General features: G+C 58.0%; 2 protein-coding genes and 1 non-coding gene across 3 annotated transcripts; 2 read left to right on the forward strand and 1 right to left on the reverse strand.

Annotated features, from left to right (window-relative positions):
• Nucleotides 1-5,961: 5,961 nt before the first annotated feature.
• Nucleotides 5,962-12,575, forward strand: MAK16 (MAK16 homolog). Its single transcript, XM_077789258.1, has 10 exons — nt 5,962-6,211; nt 7,320-7,369; nt 8,225-8,334; nt 8,561-8,625; nt 8,923-9,074; nt 9,670-9,724; nt 9,807-9,881; nt 11,492-11,608; nt 11,743-11,799; nt 12,030-12,575. The coding sequence occupies exons 1-10, from the start codon at nt 6,197-6,199 to the stop codon at nt 12,216-12,218; spliced, it is 885 nt and encodes a 294-aa protein (XP_077645384.1). The 5' UTR covers nt 5,962-6,196; the 3' UTR covers nt 12,219-12,575.
• TTI2 (TELO2 interacting protein 2) lies at nt 12,545-18,916 on the reverse strand. The gene is made up of 7 exons (XM_077789207.1): nt 18,081-18,916; nt 17,684-17,870; nt 16,719-16,811; nt 16,230-16,414; nt 14,475-14,618; nt 13,908-14,070; nt 12,545-12,679 (listed from the first exon to the last, which is right to left on the reverse strand). The coding sequence occupies exons 1-7, from the start codon at nt 18,914-18,916 to the stop codon at nt 12,599-12,601; spliced, it is 1,689 nt and encodes a 562-aa protein (XP_077645333.1). The 3' UTR covers nt 12,545-12,598.
• Nucleotides 18,917-19,706: 790 nt separating this feature from the next.
• LOC144247744 (small nucleolar RNA U13) lies at nt 19,707-19,800 on the forward strand. Its single transcript, XR_013341298.1, has one exon. It is a non-coding gene; the product is annotated as a small nucleolar RNA U13 (small nucleolar RNA).

Genomic DNA, 19,800 nt, shown 5'->3' on the forward strand with positions numbered 1-19,800 from the left:
GGCGCGCTTATAGCGCGGCGGGACACGCCCACCACGCACGGGACACGCCCATCACGCACGGGTCACGCCCATCACGCACGGGACACGCCCAGTGACGCACGGGTCACGCCATCACGCACGGGACACGCCATCACGCACGGGACACGCCATCACGCACGGGACACGCCATCACGCACGGGACACGCCCATCACGCACGGGACACGCCCATCACGCACGGGACACGCCCATCACGCACGGGACACGCCATCACGCACGGGACATGCCCACAGGCGGAGGGGGGCGGGGCCGGAGCTGTCCCGGGTTCTGAAAGGGAAAAGGAAAAGGAAAAGGAAAAGGAAAAGGAAAAGGAAAAGGAAAAGGAAAAGGAAAAGGAAAAGGAAAAGGAAAAGGAAAAGGAAAAGGAAAAGGAGAAAAGGAAAAGGAAAAAGGAAAAAGGAGAAAAGGAGAAAAGGAGAAAAGGAAAAGGAGAAAAGGAAAAGGAAAAGGAAAGGAGAAAAGGAGGAAAGGAAAAGGAAAAGGAAAAGGAAAAGGAAAAGGAAAAGGAAAAGGAAAAGGAAAAGGAAAAGGAAAAGGAAAAGGAAAAGGAAAAGGAAAAGAGAAAAGGAGGAAAGGAAAAGGAAAAGGAAAAGGAAAAGGAAAAGGAAAAGGAAAAGGAAAAGGAAAAGGAAAAGGAAAAGGAAAAGGAAAAGGAGAAAAAGGGAAAGGAAAAGGAAAAGGAAATTTGGTCCAATTCTGTTTTAAATTGACATGTTATGAAATAATAGGAATCTGTCCCTACTCACTATCAGATACCTAACTGGCTTGTGGCTATCCTATGTCCCTGGCTATCATCTAATTTATTTATTTTAAAAAATACAAGATAGTAAAAAAAAAAAATTATATAACAATACAAAAATAACATAACAAAAAAACCCACAAAAGCAGAGTACAAAAAGAAAGAAACAAAACTCATTTATCCTGGTCAACATAATTTTCTGGCCCTAGTGGCAAACATGTTGTCCTGGCTGTGAGATCAGCATGGATTCCATTTCCCATCTGCTGGAGGTGGGGCAGGTTCCTTGTCTCTCCCAAGAACAATGTCTCCCTGGGGAGAGATCTTCTGTTCATGGCCATTAATGACTCCCTGCATGGCTGGGAAAGTTCCATCAGCCCATGGGGAGATGCTCCGCCCAGAGGGAGGAGCCAAGCATTCCTACCTGCAGAAAATCAGCATTTTTGGGACACCAGGGCAGCCCTTGGCTGGATCCCCAGAGGAGCAGCTTCTTCCTGCTGGATCCCCAGAGGAAGACCAGGCCCAGCTCCTCCATCCCCAGACTCCAGAGAAAACTCCACCCTTCTCCAGATCCCCGCTCCAGCAGCATTCCATCTGCCCCTCCAGAGGAGCAGCCACCATTTCACTGGGCTGTTCCCAACACCCTGACTCCTCAGGGTGGCAGGGCTCTGACTCCAGCACTAGTTGTGTTTGTACTAATTACATTTTAAAAATTATTTTTATTTAGTTTTTCTCCTAGTAAAGAACTGTTATTCCCGTTCCAATATCTTTGCCTGAGAGCCTTTTTTAAAATTGTGTTAATTCAGAGGGAGGGGGTTTACCTTTTCCATTTCGCAGGAGGCTCTTGCCTTCCTTCACAGACTCCTGTCTTTTCATACCAAGACACGTATGTACGATGTCCACAGATGACAGCAGCGCTGCCGTGGAAAGAGTCTCTGCAATTTTTACTTGCATAGATTTGGAGAGGCCAAGACTGTTAAAAAGTTCCAAGTTCCCTTGGTGCCATTTCTCCCGCGCTCCTGGGGGAAAGCCCATAAAGATAATGTCCCTTGTGTTGGTGAGGTTTCTTACCTCCATTTCCAGGTGTTTGTACTTGTTCACTTTCTCTGCAGGGGCTGTCTCCAGCCATGATTTGGCTGTTTTGTATCATACTGTCACATCCACGACAAGTGCACGGGTGTCTTTCACAAATACCAGAAATATTCCTTGTTGGAATCCCTTATGTGTGTGTCTTGGTTTGAAAAGCAAAACCAGTGAGAGGCTCTAAGTCAGAAATACAATTTATTAGGAAAATGGAATAAAGAACTAAATACATACAATAGCACAAAAGAAGAACCACAGACAGAGTCAGAGACACAACCTGACACTCGCTGGCTGGGGCCGTGGTGGCAGATGTGGTTCTGTCCAAGCGGTGCTCCTGCAGACTGATGGAGTTTCCCTCTGGAGGTCCAGTGTGTGGGATTCCATAAAATCAGAGGGTTTTGGGCACGCTGCAAAAGGCCTCAGAGGCAGCAGGATGGTGATTAGAGCTAAGCAGTAGCTGTAAGATTTGTCAGCAGAAAAATTATACAAGAAGTAGAAAAGGACAAATAGAACAATGGTTTGTGTATTAATGTGTGGGTAGAATTACTCCCTAAGTTGCAGAAAAGTTTATCTGGTGAGATATTAGGAAGGTCTAAGCTTAATAATGGAGCTCTGTGCATTGTATCTTGAGGCTGATAAGCAAGTATTGTGTTCAAAATAAACGAGCATTGTTCTAACCAAAGGTACGTGTGCTTATAGTGATTGGATAGAACTACTGTCAATATGCTTTTGCTTTGTGTGACTGGTCAAAAAGTTTATAAAGTAAGTTGTAACATTAAGTTCTTGGTCTGCTGCCTGGGATGTGAGCTGCTGGCACCTTCCCATTGTCACAACCATGGAATGAGACTGGTGCTGGGAAATAAAGAGCTCGAGACGCGTTCCTCAGCAGCCCCGTCCCGTTGGGATTTGTGCACAGCCCCCGGCCCGCGATACAGCATAGAGAAGGTCTCAGCTGTTCCCCTTGGAAGAGGGGATCTCCTTGCTGTCTGCAGAACCCATGATATCCTTGATGGCATCGTTTGGCTCCTCCCTCTGGGCGGAGCCTCTCACAAGAGAACGCTGTGATCTTCCCAGCCGTGTGGCTGAAAGAACAGCTCCTCCTGGAGGGACTCATCTCTGAGTCACGAGATAAGGAAAGAAAGGGACTGCAGCTCCAGGTGGTAAGGGAATACACCCCAGTATTCTAACCTAGGATGGTGTGGTTCTTTGAACACTACCCAGTCCTTCTTTTTCGCCTCTCCAAGAAGCAGTTCGGAGATGTAATTGTGCCTCTTGATTCAAGGTAACATTTGCGAGAAGCCAATCATAAAATATGCATTTTTCACACTGTCGGTAGGAGAATTTTACTCGCAGTGGAGCTACTCAGGGTGTAGCTCCCTGGCGTTTTGTCACTTTTTTGGTGCTGGAATTTATAGGTCCCTCCATGTACATGATGGTGCGAGCCCTGGGCTTCCCCTGGCTGATGGTGGTCTTGGGGTGCTGGAGGTGGCCCACGCCCCGCTCTGCCGGCTGGTCAGCAGAGGATGGTCAGTCAGGGATGCTTTCCTGGAATTCCATACCCCAGGAATTCCCTCAGATTAAATTAAAAATAAATGCTCAGATAAAAGTAGGAAAGTTTAGAAGGTCCTTCCCTGCACTCATAGCTTGAATTCCCTGAGGAAGGGTCTGCTGTGGCTTTTTCCTGTGGGAACCCAGGGCTTCCCTCTGGCTGCCCTGGGACCCTAGCAGGGCTCAGGAACCCCCTGGACAGAGCCCCAGAGACACTGGCTGTGATCTCTGTCCATGGAAAAGAGTTTTCAATCTTACAGGATCAATTACCAGCTCTGAGGGTTTGATATAAGCAATAATTAAGTGTGGCAAAAGTGGGTGCAAAAGTAAAATTTTAGGATTCTAGATAAGGGGTCCAAAGGGGACAAGGTGGAGGAAATTGGGTGTGCCTTGTCCTTTTTCTCCTTCTTCATGCCCTCCATGTCTCACTGTGGTGTTGGCATTTTTCTGTTGGTTCAGGCTGGGGACACACTGTCCAACGTAGGTGACAGATATTGGCACGTTCTTGTAAATGCAGCCCAGGGAGTTTCTGGTATTGAATGTTTGTCACATCCCACTGAGGGCAGAGCCCCACACGCTGCCCTGCAGGACAGAGCTGGGCAGGGCAGCAGAACATGTGAGAGATCAACAGAATAAACAACCTGGAAACCAGCACAGACCAATTATGGCTTCTGCTTTGGCAGCGGGGCACAAAGACTTTCTACAATCTCAGAATCATCAATAGCACAGATTCTGACATTTCCCAATGTGATAAGGCTCCTGTTAACTGTTCAAATGAATCATTAAATTACTGAATTATGATTTCTGCTCTGCTTCACCCAGGCCATCCTGGAGTGCGCCATGAAACCCAAAAGCTACAGCACGGAGGAAGCCCAGCGGGAATTGCCCCTCATGGAGGCAGAAAATGTGGAATAGCTAGGGAATGTGTGCCCTGCTTTGGAATTATAATTATGGTCACACAATATGGACATGAGTGCAGCCACAGCCGGCTTAGCTGTCCCCAGACCCCTGAATCTCCAACCGCCGGGATTTGGAGGCTTCGTCCATTCGGTGAAGCTGCTGTGGGACTCGGAATCAGCTGGCAGTAAAGATGTCACTGCAATGTCACCGCTCCTCTGGGGACACTAAAAACCCCTCATTTGTGCCGTGGTGCAGTCTGATGCTTTGTGCTACGTCTGTGCTACTCGGAGCTGCTCGCGTGTCCTTCCCAACATACATCAAATCGATTTATTCTTTTCAAGAGCTCTAAAGAAACCAGGGTGGGAATTAGGGTTAGACTTGGTATGTGTAGGAGATAGAACTCGTGCCATTTCCAGTATGATATGTGTGATATTGAATATTTGTTGGAGTGTACACGTTTGTATCAGGAGTGACCCAAACCTGGTGTGTGTTGGAACCCGATTTACGAGTAAAAGGATGTGGCTGGGCAGGAGATGGGGATGGGCCATGGCTGGGGAGATTCGGGACCCCAGGCGCTGATCACCGCGTGAGCGACCCGGGATGGATCTCATGGAAATCCTCGGGCAGATCCGTGTGAATGCAGCGTTCCGTAAACTCCATCAAGGGATTCACCAGCTCCTGACACTGAATTGTTCTTCTTCATCACCAAAAAGAAAATCTCATTAAGCTACGGACTCTGGATGGAAGAAAAGCCTGACTGCCGAAATCTTGGCCTCAGGTGGAATTTTCCCTGTAAAAACCGCTGGTGCCAGGATGGAGGTGTGGGCATGGAGGAAATCCTCTGCTGAGGCTGACTCCTGGTGCCGACCCCGGGCTCGGCTCTGTTCTTTCCTTGTGGCTGGCTAGATAGAATTGGATTGCAAATAAATATTTTATTTTTTCATTTTACTTCAGCTGGACAAATTTTCACCTATAACAGACTCACCAAAAGCAGTTAGATCGGTGTGTTTCATGTGGCTGTGTCAGGTGCTGCCAACAGGGCGGGGGGTCTCGGAAGCTCAGAGGGGAGATCCTGGCAGAGAATCCGCATTTTCTCGCACGATTCCAGAGCGGGGATTTAACCCGCCCCGAACCCCCGGGGGCCCTCGGGGTCGATTCAGGAGGGGTTGTGTCGGCTCCGCCCTGAGGGGGAGCGGCCCGCCCTCTTCCCGCCTTTTTCCCGGTCTTTTCCCCACCCTTGTCCCCGCCCTTTTCCCGCCCTCGTTCCCGCTTTTTCCCGGTCTTTTCCCCACCCTTCTTCCCGCCCTTTTCCTGCCTTCCTTCCCTGCCTTTCTTCCCGCCCTCCTTCCCGCTCTTTTCCTGCTCTTTTCCCCTTCCTCCTTCCCGCCCTTTCCCGTACCTTTTTTCCTCCCTTTTCCCGCCCTCCTTCCCTCCCTCCTTCCTGCCTTTTTCCCGGTCTTTTCCCCACCCTTTTCCTGCCCTTTTCCCCGCCCTCCTTCCCGCCATTTTCCCACCCTTTTCCCGCCCTTTCCCCCGCCCTCCTTCCCGCTTTTTTCCCCGCTTTTTTCCCCACCTTTTTCCCCGCCCTTTTCCCCGCCCTCCTTCCCGCCTTTTCCCCGCCCTTTCCCCCGCCCTTTTCCCGCCCTTTCCCCGCCCTTTTCCCGCCCTCAGGGCCGCTCTCGCGAGACTTGGCGCTTCCCGCCCCTTCCTGTCATGGCGGCGCCCTAGACCGCGCGGCCGGCCCTGCCAGCACCGCCACCGCCACCCCGCCTCTGTCCGCTCCGGCACCGCCACCGCCGCCTCTGTCCGCTCCGGCACCGCCACCCCGCCGCTGTCCGCTCCGGCACCGCCACCCCGCCGCTGTCCCCACTGTCCCCTCCGGCACCGCCACCATGCATTCGGACGATGTGAGTCCCACCGTTCTTCGGGCCCGTCGCACGTGGCCGGGCTCCGCTGTGCGCGTGTCCGCAGCGCGGCCGTGGCTGCGGGGGGAGCGGGCGGGTGAACGGGGACGTGCGGACTTGGCGGCGGCACCTGGGCTGTGCCGCGTGTCCCTGCTGGGGACAGCGGGGACAGCCCGGGGGACAGCGGGGAGACCCCCCTGGGACAGCGGGGAAAGCCCCGGGGGACAGCGGGGAAAGCCCCGGGGGACAGTGGGGACAGCCCGGGGGACAGCGGGGACAGCCCGGGGGACAGCGGAGAAAGCCCCGGGGGACAGGGGGGAGACCCCCGGGGGACAGCGGGGAGACCCCCCTGGGACAGCGGAGAAAGCCCCGGGGGACAGGGGGGAGACCCCCGGGGGACACCGAGCAAACCCCATGTGTGCGGGGTGTCCCTGCTGGGGACACCGGGGAAACCCCCGGGGAACAGCGGGGACACCCCCAGGGGACACCGAGGAAACCCCCGGGGGACATCGGGGAAAGCCCCGGGGGACATCAGGGAAACCCCCCCCGGGGACACTGAGCAAACCCCGATGTGTGCGGGGTGTCCCTGATGGGGACACCGGGGAAACCCCCGGAGGACACCGGGGGAAATCCGGGTGTGTGCTGGGGGGACACCGAAGGAACCCTGATGTGTGCGGGGTGCGCCCCATCAGAGCCTCCCTGGGGGGCCGTGCAGGTGAGCAGTGGTGAGCCGTGTCTCGGAGCCGTGTCACGGAGCCGTGTCACGGAGCTCTGTCACTGAGCCGTGTCTCGGAGCCGTGTCACGGAGCCGTGTCACGGAGCCGTGTCACGGAGCCGTGTCACGCAGCGTGTCTTGGAGCCGTGTCTCGGAGCCGTGTCACGGAGCCGTGTCACGGAGCTCTGTCACGGAGCCGTGTCTCGGAGCCGTGTCACGGAGCCGTGTCTCGGAGCCGTGTCTCGGAGCTCTGTCACGGAGCCGTGTCACGTAGTGCTGTCTCAGAGCCGTGTCTCGGAGCCGTGTCACAGACACGGAGCTCTGTCACGGAGCCGTGTCACGGAGCCGTGACTGTCTCGGTGTGTCCTGCTGTGTCACCGCTGTTTGTCCCCGCAGGTTGTCTGGAGCATGCTGGGCAACAGGCAGTTCTGCTCCTACAAGATGACGTGAGTCTCGGGGGCTTCGGGGGACCAAGCAGGGAATGGGTGAAACATAAATTTTAAGGAATTTAGAGATTTTAGAGGAGCTAAGATTTTAGTTAGAGATAAGCCTAACTAGAGTTAATTAAAATAAATGAGTAGGCCTTGAAGTTAAGAGTTAGTAGTTAACTGATAATTGATTGCTTGTTAGCACAATGTTTATTTAGCTGCATTTATAATAAAAAATAGAAATTGATAAAATAGCTTTTAGGAACATAAGACAATTGTGGGCCTCCTCTGTTCTGAAACCAACTGAAGACAAGGAATGGGAGTTCTACCAAGAGTTCATTTGTCATATTTGCATTGAAAAGGTAGAAAGGTTAGAACGAGGAAGACTTAATTTACTTTGTCATTTTGGGACCCCTCCCATGAAAGGGACACCGACCCATTTCAAAGAACAAACCACACGTGCTGAATGGCTTTTGAAATTATTAGCATACGAAGCAGGGAATGGGATGTACCAAAATGATGAATATGTATTTGTATTTTGGGTATTCAACACTTGGATGGATAAAAGGGCTCTGTAATCACCTGGAAGGCTCAGTGTGGATTTGGGAGCGATCCCACACACAATAAACACACACTTTCTAACTTTAAACTGTTAGAGAGTTTTTGTCCGTCACAGTTGAATATTGGTACTAGATCAGTATCTGTATTTCTTTAATAAGAAATTTATTATTTTTAATAAATTTCTAATTCACGGGTACCCCCTAAGGTGTCCCCTCTGTGCCACCAGGGCCACATGTGAGACTCACAGGGGATGGGGTGAGCTGTGGGCTCTTCCTGCCCTGCCCTGATGAATTCCCTGCCCGTTTTTTGCAGCACCAAAACTCAGAATTTCTGCCGGAACGAGTACAACCTGACAGGGCTGTGCAATCGCTCCTCCTGCCCGCTGGCCAACAGCCAGTACGCCACAGTCCGTGAGGAGAAAGGTGGGAGCAGGGATTCCTGCCTGGAGAGGTGATCAGGCCTTGCAAAGGGCCCGGGGGGTTTGGGGTCCCCATCCCCGGAGGTGCCGTGGCGATGCCTGGATGTGGCACTCCGGGGAGCAGAGGTTGGGTTTGGTGTGGGAGTCTCTTCCAGCCTGGCTGGTTCTGGGGTGGGTGGGTAAGGGCAGCCTGGCTCTGGGCAGGGCTCAGGGGTTGTTCCCTGTTCCAGGTCGCTGTTACCTCTACATGAAGACCATCGAGCGGGCGGCGTTTCCCCGGCGCCTCTGGGAGCGGGTGAGCTCGGGGACACGGCAGGGACACAGCTGTGGTGTCCCCAGGGAGGGCAGGGAGGCTGTTCCAGGGCAGGGACAGGGGCAGGAATCTCTCTATGGAAAGGCTGCTCAAGCATGGAAGTGCCCAGGGAGGTTTGGAATCCCCATCCTGGAGGTGGCACTCGGTGCTCGGGGCTGGGGACAAGGTGGGGATCCACCCTGGAGGGCTTTTCCTTCATGATTCCGTGACTCTGCAGCCACTCCCAAACGTCCCCTTTTTGTCCTGCCGTGTCACCCAGCCCTTCCCCTGCCCCTGAAGGTGCTGCTGAGCAAGAACTACGAGAAGGCTCTGGAGGAGATCGACGAGAACCTCATCTACTGGCCGCGCTTCATCCGGCACAAGTGCAAGCAGAGGTTCACCAAGATCACGCAGTACCTGATCCGCATCCGCAAGCTGACCCTCAAGAGACAGTAAGGGACAGGGCAGTGACCAGGGCAGTGACCACTGGTGGCTTCTGGAGCCACTGCCCCTCTCCTGAGCCGCTGGCGCTGCCGGGACATGGACCTGGTCCCTGTTTTCCTGAGGGGTTCAGATGGATCTGACGGGGATGAGCTGCAGGAATGCAGCGTGCAGATGCACTGAGAGGACCCACGGGGACCTCTGGTCCCAGCTCCTGGCCCTGCACAGACACCCCAACAGCCCCACCTGTGATCCCTGGGAGCGGTGTCCATCTGGGAGCTCCGGCAGAGCCGTGCCCATTCCCTGGGGACACTGCCCAGCACCCTCTGGGGGGAGAAACTTCCCCTAAAATCCAGCCTGACGCTGCCCTGCCACAGCTCCAGCCACTCCCTGTCACCGAGAGCAGAGATCAGAGCTGTCCCTTGGGAGGAGCTGCTCCTCCGTGGGCCCTGCAGACCCTTCCCCATCCTTTGGACGCTCTCTACCACCTTTAGCTCTCTCTCATCCTGAGGCACCTGAGGACGTTGCAGACGTGTGGGAATGTCACAGCCCTGGCTGCTGCTGCCTGCCAGGGGCTGTGACATTGCCAGTGCCTGTTCCCTGCAGGAGGAAGCTCGTCCCGCTGCGCAGGAAGATCGAGAGGCGCGAGAACAGGCGGGAGGTAAGGAGTGCCCCGTGTCCCCTGGTGCCACCGCTGCTGTCCCCCTGCCCTGGGCCTCACCCCGCTGCCCTGTGCTCCCTAGGAGAAAGCTCTGGTCGCTGCCCAGCTGGACAACGCCATCGAGAAGGAGCTGCTGGAGCGCCTGAAGCAGGACACGGTGAGCGGCACACGCAGCTCGCAGCGCGGGCTGCCCTGCGCTGCTGCCTCGGGGGAGTGGGGTGCATTGCTCCCCAAAACACAGGGAGCCCCAAAACACAGAGCCCCAAACACAGGGAGCCCCAAAACACAGAGCCCCAAACACAGGGAGCCCCAAAACACAGAGCCCCAAAACACAGGGAGCCCCAAAACACAGAGCCCCAAACACAGGGAGTCCCAAAACACAGGGAGCCCCAGAACACAGAGCCCCAAAACACAGGGAGCCCCAAAACACAGAGCCCCAAACACAGGGAGCCCCAAAACACAGAGTCCCAAACATAGTGAGCCCCAAGACACAGCCCCAAAACACAGAGCCCCAAAACACAGAGCCCCAAAACACAGGGAGCCCCAAAACACAGAGCCCCAAACACAGGGAGCCCCAAAACACAGAGCCCCAAAACACAGGGAGCCCCAAAACACAGAGCCCCAAACACAGGGAGCCCCAAAACACAGGAGTCTCAAAACACAGGGAGTCCCAAACACAGGGAGCCCCAAACACAGGGAGCCCCAAAACACAGAGCCCCAAACACAGGGAGTCCCAAAACACAGAGCCCCAAACACAGGGAGCCCCAAAACATAGAGCCCCAAAACACAGGGAGCCCCAAAACACAGAGCCCCAAAACACAGGGAGCCCCAAAACACAGGGCCCCAAACACAGGGAGCCCCAAGACACAGCCCCAAAACACAGGGAGCCCCAAAACACAGGGAGTCCCAAAACACAGAGCCCCAAAACACAGGGAGTCCCAAAACACAGGGAGCCCCAAAACACAGAGCCCCAAAACACAGGGAGTCCCAAAACACAGAGTCCCAAACACGGGGAGTCCCAAAACACAGGGAGCCCCAAAACACAGGGCCCCAAACACAGGGAGCCCCAAGACACAGCCCCAAAACACAGGGAGTCCCAAAACACAGCCCCAAAACACAGGGAGTCCCAAAACACAGGGAGTCCCAAAATACAGGGAGCCCCAAAACACAGGCAGCCCCAAAACACAAGAGCTGCCCGTCTGTGCACAGGGAGCCCCAAAACATGAAGATCCCCCAAAACACAAGGGCTCCATAAAATACAGGGAGCCCCAAAACACGAGGGCTGCCTTCAGGTTCTGTGCACAGGGAGCCTCAAAACACAAGGACTCGCCAAAACACAGGAGCTGCCCTGTGCACAGAGAGCTCTAAATCACGAGGGCTCCCCAAAACACGGAGTCCCAAAACACAAGGGCTCCCCAAAACACAGGCAGCCCCAAAACACAAGAGCTGCCCGTCTGTGCACAGGGAGCCCCAAAACATGAGGATTCCCCAAAACACAAGGGCTCCACAAAATATAGGGAGCCCCAAAACACGAGGGCTGCCTTCAGGTTCTGTGCACAGGGAGCCCCAAAACACAAAGATTCCCCTTCTGTGCACAAGGAGCCCCAAACACGAGGGCTCCCCAAAACACGAGGGCTCCCCCCTGCTCTGTGCAGGAGCGTGGGCTCCGAGTTGGGAAGGGCTGATCCTCACCTCAGGCTGGTGCTGCCCCGTGCAGGCTGGCAGTGTCCTCCTGAGGCTTATGGAAAATCCCAATTTTCCTTTCAGTATGGAGACATTTACAACTTCCCCATCCACGCCTTTGACAAAGCCCTGCAGCAGCAAGACGCAGAGAGCGAGAGCGAGTCGGATGCAGAGAGGGAGGAGGAAGATGATGATGATGAGGTAAAGCTTCCAGCGCTGCCCTGGTGCTGAGCTAGGCTGAGAAGAGCTCAGGACAGCTCAGGAAAACCTCGTGGTGGCCTTGGTGGCTCTTCCACGACACTGCTGTGCTCAGTCCCTGCCTGTGTTCCTTGCAGGACGTGGATAAAAGGGAGTTTGTGGAAGCAGAGGACAGCGAGCTCAGCGACTTTGAGGTGGGTGAAGCACGAGGCACACACTGAGGCGGAGCTGCACGGGCACCTCCACCCTTGGGTGCCTCTGGGCATGGGGAAGAGGCAGCAAAACCAGCTCTGGAAGAGAATGGTGCAGTGGGAGCCCAGCCCAGCTCCTCTGGAGGCAGGGACTGTGGAGTGGGATCCTTTGGGGAAAGAGGAGGTTTAGGTGCACAATCTGATGTCACTCTGCTCACTCAATTCCTCCTCAGGACATGGATAAGTTGGAGACAAGCAGTGAAGAGGAGCAGGAAGAGGAGGAAGAAGTAGAGAAGAAAGCCTCCCACTCCAAATCTAAAGGGAAAACGCCCCTGAAGGGCCCAGCCAGGAGAAAACGTCCTTACATCGAGATAGAGTACGAGGAGGAAACAGAGCCAAGCACCAAGACAAAAGCAGCCTGAGCCCTCTGCTCCCACTTGGTGCTGACTGACAGAGCTCCAGCTGTCACCACGTCTGACTGCAGCCTCTGCCACCCGCCTCCCACCCCCACAGGACCCCCAGAACTCCTGGTTGGACACTCCACATGTTTTCTGCAACAACAGCAGGGTCTGCCCCAGCCCAGGTAGTTGCAGTGAGTGTACAAGGGGGTGAAGCCCAGCTCAGAACATCTCCCACCTCCTCTGCTCCAGGAAGGGCCCTGGCCTGGGGGGCTCTGCTGCTCCCTGTAAGGCTGGAGAAACCTCAGATGTGTCTGGGGGAGGTGTAGGTGGGACAAGAACGACAGAACTCTGAAATAAATACAGTTTTATTGTACAAAAGGGGGGTGACGCTGTCAGGCAGCTCAGGTGCTCTCCTGCACCTTCCTGAGGCACTCCCGCAGCCGGTTCTCCTCGCAGCTGCTGTGCAGCCCTGCCAGCAGCACCTGCAGGGAGCAGAGCAGCATTCCCAGTGCCCTGGCACTGCGGGATGGTGCCACCCGCCCTGCCCAGCCCTCTGGGGGAGCGGGGCACAGGCCGATCCCATCGACAGCTACCGAGTCACTTACCAATCCATTATTGATCTGGGGAGGGGGGAACCCAACCTCTGCTGGACTGAGAGGGGAGGGAGCCCTGACTGACCTTCACCTGGCCCTGGCAGCCAGCAGAGAGCCCAGACTCACCTTGACCTGGCCCTGACAGCCAGCAGGGAGCCCAGACTCACCTTCACCTGGGTCTGGCAGCCAGCAGGGAGCCCAGACTCACCTTTACCTGGGTCTGGCAGCCAGCAGGGAGCCCAGACTCACCTTTACCTGGGTCTGGCAGCCAGCAGGGAGCCCAGACTCACCTTCACCTGGGCCTGGCAGCCAGCAGAGAGCCCAGACACACCTTTACCTGGGTCTGGCAGCCAGCAGGGAGCCCAGACTCACCTTCACCTGGGCCTGGCAGCCAGCAGAGAGCCCAGACTCACCTTTACCTGGGTCTGGCAGCCAGCAGGGAGCCCAGACTCACCTTCACCTGGGCCTGGCAGCCAGCAGAGAGCCCAGACACACCTTTACCTGGGCCTGGCAGCCAGCAGAGAGCCCAGACTCACCTTCACCTGGGCCTGGCAGCCAGCAGAGAGCCCTGGCAGCAGCAGGAGCTCTGACTCGCCTTGTCCTGGCCATGGGAGCAGCAGGAAACCCTGAGTTGCCTTCACCTGGCCCTGAAAGCCAGCAGGGAGCTCTGGCAGCAGCAGAGCCCTGACAGCAGCAGGGAGCCCAGACTGAGTTCACCTGGGAGCCCAGACTCACCTTGACCCGGCCCTGGCAGTAGCAGGGAACCCTGAGTTGCCTTCACCCGGCTGTGGTAGCAGCAGGGAGCCCAGACTCACCTTGACTTGGCCCTGGCAGCAGCAGAGAGCCCAGACTGAACTTCACCTGACCCTGGCAGCCCTGGCAGAAGCAGGGAACCCTGACTCTCCTTCACCTGGGAGCCTAGACTCACCTTGACCCGGCCCTGGCAGCAGCAGGGAGCCCAGACTGAGTTCACCTGGGAGCCCAGACTCACCTTGACTTGGCCCTGGCAGCAGCAGGGAGCCCAGACTGAGTTCACCTGGGAGCCCAGACTCACCTTGACCCGGCCCTGGCAGCAGCAGGGAGCCCAGACTGAGTTCACCTGGGAGCCCAGACTCACCTTGACCCGGCCCTGGCAGCAGTGGTCCAGCAGGATGAGGCACTGGGTGGCCCCGTGCAGCAGGGCAGCCCTGACGGGCTCGGGGGTCGGGCCCCGCTCCGTGTGAACGTCCCAGAGCAGCCTCAGCAGGGCCTTGAGGAGCACGGGGAGCCTGCAGGGCATCCTGCAAGGGAAACAGCTCATCCCAAACCTTCTCCAGCGGGGACAGCACGGCCTGGGGCTGCCGTGGGGCAGGATTGCTGCCAGCACAGGCAGGAGCCTCGGCAGGGTGCTGGGAGTGCTGGCACTGCACAGCCCAGGCCACAGCACAGCCTTCACTCCACGCTGGTTTCATTCATGCTTTTGGAACAAGCACAAGTCGGGTCAAAATGAGGACCCAGCTTAAAGGTTTTTCAGTAATGCCAGCGAGTATTCCTGGGACAGATTTTCCCTTAAGATTTCAGGGCTTTTCCTCAAGGAAAAGTAACTCTGTGTCATAAAGTGGAAACGTTCAGGCTGGGAATGAAACGTTCACGTCAGGAGGGGTTTCCAGGACAGCTTTTCTGTGTGCAGTCCCCCCAGAGGTACCTGGGCCAGGCGTGCTCTATGGTGCACTGCAGAGTCTGCAGGATTCCCAGCCGGGCCTCTTCCTCGGGGCCATCAGAGACCTCCAGGTAGCCCAGGATGACTCTCTCCAGCCTCTTGAGGTGCCTCACGATGAGGATGCCGAGTCTGGCGGCAAAAACACATCCTGAGTGGGGAGGATAGATCCCTGGGATCCCAAAAACACCCTGAGGAGGGAGGATAGATCCGTGGGATCCCAAAAATACATGCTGAGGAGGACGATAGATCCCTGGGATCCCAAAAACACACCCTGAGGAGGGAGGATAGATCCCTGGGGTCCCCAAAACACACTGAGGGGGAGCAGAGATCCCTAGGATCTCAAAAACACATGCTGAGGGAGAGGATAGATACCATGGATCCCAAAAATGCATCCTGAGGAGGGAGGATAGATCCCTGGGGTCCCAAAAACACACCCTGAGGAGGGAGGATAGATCCCTGGGATCCCAAAAACACACCCTGAGGAGGGAGGATAGATCCCTGGGATCCCAAAAACACACCCTGAGGAGGGAGGATAGATCCCTGGGATCCCAAAAACACACTCTGAGGAGGAGCAGAGATCGCTGGGATCCCAAAAACACATGCTGAGAGGGGAGGATAGATCCCTGGGATCCCAAAAACACGCCCTGTGGGGGAGTAAAGATCCCTACAATTCCAAAAACACACTGTGAGGCAGAGGATAGATCCCATGGATCCCAAAAACACACACTGAGCGGGGAGGGTAGATACCTTGGACCCCAAAAACACACCCTGAGGGGGAGCAGAGATCTCTGGGATCTCAAAAACACAGCTGAGGAGGGAGGATAGATCCCTGGGGTCCCAAAAACACACCCTGAGGGAGAGGATAGATCCCTGGGATCCCAAAAACACATCCTGAGCGGGGAGGATAGATCCCTGGGATCCCAAAAACACACTCTGAGGAGGAGCAGAGATCGCTGGGATCCCAAAAACACATGCTGAGAGGGGAGGATAGATCCCTGGGATCCCAAAAAGACGCCCTGTGGGGGAGTAGAGATCCCTGCAATTCCAAAAACACACTGTGAGGCAGAGGATAGATCCCATGGATCCCAAAAACACACACTGAGCAGGGAGGGTAGATGCCTTGGACCCCAAAAACACACCCTGAGGGGAGAGGATAGATCTCTGGGATCTCAAAAACACACCTGAGGAGGGAGGATAGATCCCTGGGGTCCCAAAAACACACCCTGAGGGAGAGGATAGATCCCTGGGGTCCCAAAAACACACCCTGAGGGAGAGGATAGATCCCTGGGATCCCAAAAACGCATCCTGAGCGGGGAAGATAGATTCCTGGGATTCCAAAACACACCCTGAGGAGGGGGCATACCCTTGGATACCAAGCCCAGGGCTCATCCCTGTGCTGTCACCCCCTCAGGAAGGTGGGTACGGCCCCAGCTGCAGCTCCCAGCCCCTCGGGAAGGTGGGTACGGTTTTAGGTGCAGCTCCCAGCCCCTCGGGAAGGTGGGTACAGCCCCAGCTGTAGCTTCCAGCCCCTCAGGAAGGTGGGTACGGCCCCAGGTGCAGCTCCCAGCCCCTCGGGAAGGTGGGTACGGCCCCAGGTGCAGCTCCCAGCCCCTCGGGAAGGTGGGTACGGCCCCAGGTGCAGCTCCCAGCCCCTCGGGAAGGTGGGTACAGCCCCAGGTGCAGCTCCCAGCCCCTCGGGAAGGTGGGTACGGCCCCAGGTGCCCCTGTCCCGTGTCTCACCCGGTGACAAAGGCAGGCAGGGTCCCTGCGTAGACCCTGCGCAGCGCCAGCCGGTGCTCAGCCTCCATGTGGGTCAGCAGCAGCTGCAGCACCTGGTCCCAGGGGGACGTGGCTCTGCCGTGGCCCTGGCGCCGCTGGCATCGCTCCAGGACGGGCAGCAGGTCCAGCAGGCACAGCAGCACCGCCTGGTTTGGGGACGTGGGGAAACTGAGCTCGTGTTCTCTCCAAAAACACAACGAATCCCAAGCCTGTGGGCACCCACGGCTGAGCTGAGTGCTTCAAAGCTGTTCCCTGCCCCCCTGGGATGGGGCAGGAGGCAAGAGCTCTTCCCTCGGTGGGATCTCCCTGGAATCTGCCCAGCTGCTTTGTGCCCAGGCTGCTGGCAGCCCAGCTGGGCTGTGACAGGAGCAGGCTCAGCCTCCTGCCCTAAGCTGAGGGGCTGCCCCTGCCAACCCCACGGCACCCCAAAGCCCAGAGCAGCCGTCCTACCTGGAGGAGAGGGGCCTCCCGTGAGTAGAGGTGGTTGTAGAGGGCGTGGAACACCACCTGGGCCCTGTTGAACTGGCACAGATCCGCTCCTGGCTGCAACAACACAGAGCAGGAGGTTACTCCTGGGCAGCACAGAGGCCTAAAGCCTGGGGAGTGTGAGGAACTGGAGGTTAAACCCTGCCACAACCTCTCCAAAGCCTGGGGAGTGTGAGGAACTGGAGGTTAAGCCCTGCCACGACCTTCCCAAAGCCTGGGGAGTGTGAGGAACTGCAGGAAATGCAGTTAATAAACCTTGCCATGCCTTTCCCAAAGCCTGGGGAGTGTGAGGAACTGCAGGAACTGCAGTTAATAAACCTTGCCATGCCTTTCCCAAAGCCTGGGGAGTGTGAGGAACTAGAGGATAAATCCTGCCACGACCTTCCCAAAGCCTGGGGAGTGTGAGGAACTGGAGGTTAAATCCTGCCACGACCTTCCCAAAGCCTGGGGAGTGTGAGGGACTGCAGGTTAAATCCTGGCACGACCTTCCCAAAGCCTGGGGAGTGTGAGGGACTGCAGGTTAAATCCTGGCACGACCTTCCCAAAGCCTGGGGAGTGTGAGGGACTGCAGGAACTGTAGGTTAAACCCTGCCATGCACCAGATAGAGAAGTTAGGAACCTGACCTACACTAGGGAATGGCTGGAGCTGTGCCAGGGCAGGGTCAGGCTGGATTTTAGGGAAAGGTTCTTTCCCCAGGAGGGTGCTGGGCACTGCCCAGGCTGCCCAGGGAATGGGCACGGCCCGGAGGCTGCCGGAGCTCCAGGAAATGAGATTGATGGGGATGAGATTGATGAATTCCATGGATGAGATTGTTGGGGTGTCTGTGCAGGGCCAGGGCTGGGCTCGGGTCCCTGCGGGACGTTCTGTGACCGCCCCTCCCTTCACACAACACCCGCAGAGGGCCCCGCGCCCTCGCTCGCTCGCTCACCACGTTGAGGACGATGTGGTGCAGACAGCGCACCCCCAGCACTTTGTTCTCCTCCTGGAAGTCGTCGGAGAGGAGCAGCGCGGGCGGCAGGACCCGCTCCAGGTGCGGGCACAGCCAGGGCCGGCTGACGCGGAGCAGCGCCCAGGAGAACACGTCTTTGGAGGCAGGGTTACACTTCCAGGTGTCTCTGCAAAGACAGGCACAGCTCAGGAACACACAGTGCTCATTTCCCCTCCACCTGAGGCTCTCGGCTGGCAGCAAACCCTGACAATCACCCCCCAACACCTTCCCTTTGTAAAGCTCCTGATTTTGTACTTATCATCTCTTGAGCCTCAGAATTTCCCCAGTATTTCCTACAGAGACCCTCCAAAACCGCCACGCTCCCCTCCCCACTCACTTGGTTAACTCCTGCTTCAGGAGCCCCATCACCGCTCCAAATCTTCCTTCCTCATCCCCCTCCTTTCCCCGCAGGAATTCCTCCACGGACCCGCAGCCCGCAGCTCGCACCAGCCGCTCCAGCAGCTCCTGAGCCACCGCCCGGCTCCTCGCCGAGGTCCAGGGCCTCTCGTCTTTGTGCGTGACGGCAAAGATGAACGCGTGTGCCAGCACCGGGAGCGGCACGGGCTGCCGGGCACCCTCCAGCTTCCGCAGGAGCAGCAGCAACGCGGCGCCAGCGCGCTCCGCCCGCTCCGCCGCGGCGGCCGGCGGCGTGTGCCGGCCGGGCGGCCCGTCCCCGTCCCGCTGCCGGCCGGGCCCGGCCCCGTCCCGCTGCCGGCCGGGCGGCCCGGCCCCGTCCCCGTCCCGCTGCCGGCCGGGCGGCCCGGCCCCGTCCCGCTGCCGGCCGGGCGGCTCAGCCCCGTCCTGCTCCCGGCGCGGCGGAGCTGCGAAGCCGCGCAGCGCCGCCGCCAGCCCGGCCAGCGCCGCGGGCCCCGCCGAGCGCAGCTCCCCGGGCTCCGCCGCCTGCAGCAGCGCGGTCAGCTCCGGCAGCGCCCCGGGGCCCGCAGCCTGCAGCAGCGCGGTCAGGTCCCGCAGCGCCCCGGGCTCCACCGGCTCCCGCAGCGCCCCGGGCTCCGCCGGCTCCCGCAGCGCGGTCAGGTCCCGCAGCTCCCCGGGCTCCACCGGCTCCCGCAGCGCGCTCAGCTCCCGCAGCGCCCCGGGGCCCGCAGCCTGCAGCAGCGCGGTCAGGTCCCGCAGCGCCCCGGGGCCCCGCTCCGGGCTCCCGCCGCCGTCCATGGCCTCACACGAGCCCCGGCGGGACCGGCCCGCCCCGGAACCCCGCGGCGGGCACAGCGCTGGGGACAGCGGCGCCCGGCGGAGCGGCGGGACCCGGGACAGCTCAGGATACCCGGGACAGCTCAGGGATCCCTGACAGACTCCCGGGGTCCCCTCACAGACCCCCGGGGTCCCTCACAGACCCCAGGATCCCCTCACAAACCCCCGGGTCCCTCACACATCCCCTCACAGACTCCCGGGGTCCCTCACAGACCCCCGGGTCCCTCACACATCCCCTCACAGACCCCAGGATCCCCTCACACAGCGCCGGGTCCCTCACACATCCCCTCACAGCCCCGGGATCCCCTCACAGACTCCCGGGGTCCCTCACAGACCCCAGGATCCCCTCACACATCCCCTCACACATCCCCGGGTCCCTCACAGCCCCGGGATCCCCTCACAGCCCCGGGTCCCTCACACATCCCCTCACAGCCCCGCTCCCGCCACCGCGGCGCCGCCGCCACCCGCACCGCGCGCGCGAACTGTCGCAAACCGCCCCCTGCTGCCGTAAAGCCGATGGCGGAGGGGCGTGGCCTCGCGCGCATAAATTAGCATGGCTAATTCACGGCGGCAGAGCGCGGCAGGGCGGCCGTGCGGCCGTGCACGGCGGAGAAAACGGGAACGGGAGGGACGGGAGGAACGGCTCGGAGGGGATAACGCAAACAGCGGGGGGGGCGCAGCGGGGTGGGGTCGCCGTGAGCTGCAGAGCAGCGGCGCGGCGGTAGGGCCGGGCGGGGCGAGGGCCGCCGCGATCCTTCCGGTTCATGGACATGATGAATGGGAGCGGCACGCGGCTGCGTGACGTGTGCGCCCTGCGTTACGACATGGCACAGTCCCGTCTGACC

Source organism: Lonchura striata, chromosome 32, assembly GCF_046129695.1.
Source record: "Lonchura striata isolate bLonStr1 chromosome 32, bLonStr1.mat, whole genome shotgun sequence".
Taxonomy (NCBI): domain Eukaryota; kingdom Metazoa; phylum Chordata; class Aves; order Passeriformes; family Estrildidae; genus Lonchura; species Lonchura striata.

Excerpts from the sequence above, each read along its gene's own strand:
- MAK16 (XM_077789258.1), top strand. Across the intron at positions 7,370-8,224 it reads TTCTGCTCCTACAAGATGAC|CACCAAAACTCAGAATTTCT; the intron begins GTGAGTCTCGGG and ends CGTTTTTTGCAG. Across the intron at positions 8,626-8,922 it reads CCCGGCGCCTCTGGGAGCGG|GTGCTGCTGAGCAAGAACTA; the intron begins GTGAGCTCGGGG and ends CTGCCCCTGAAG.
- TTI2 (XM_077789207.1), bottom strand. The coding sequence starts at position 18,916 with ATGGACGGCGGCGGGAGCCCGGAGCGGGGCCCCGGGGCGCTGCGGGAC. Across the intron at positions 17,871-18,080 it reads CTGAAGCAGGAGTTAACCAA|AGACACCTGGAAGTGTAACC; the intron begins GTGAGTGGGGAG and ends CTGTCTTTGCAG. Across the intron at positions 14,619-16,229 it reads CTGCCTGCCTTTGTCACCGG|ACTCGGCATCCTCATCGTGA; the intron begins GTGAGACACGGG and ends TTTTGCCGCCAG.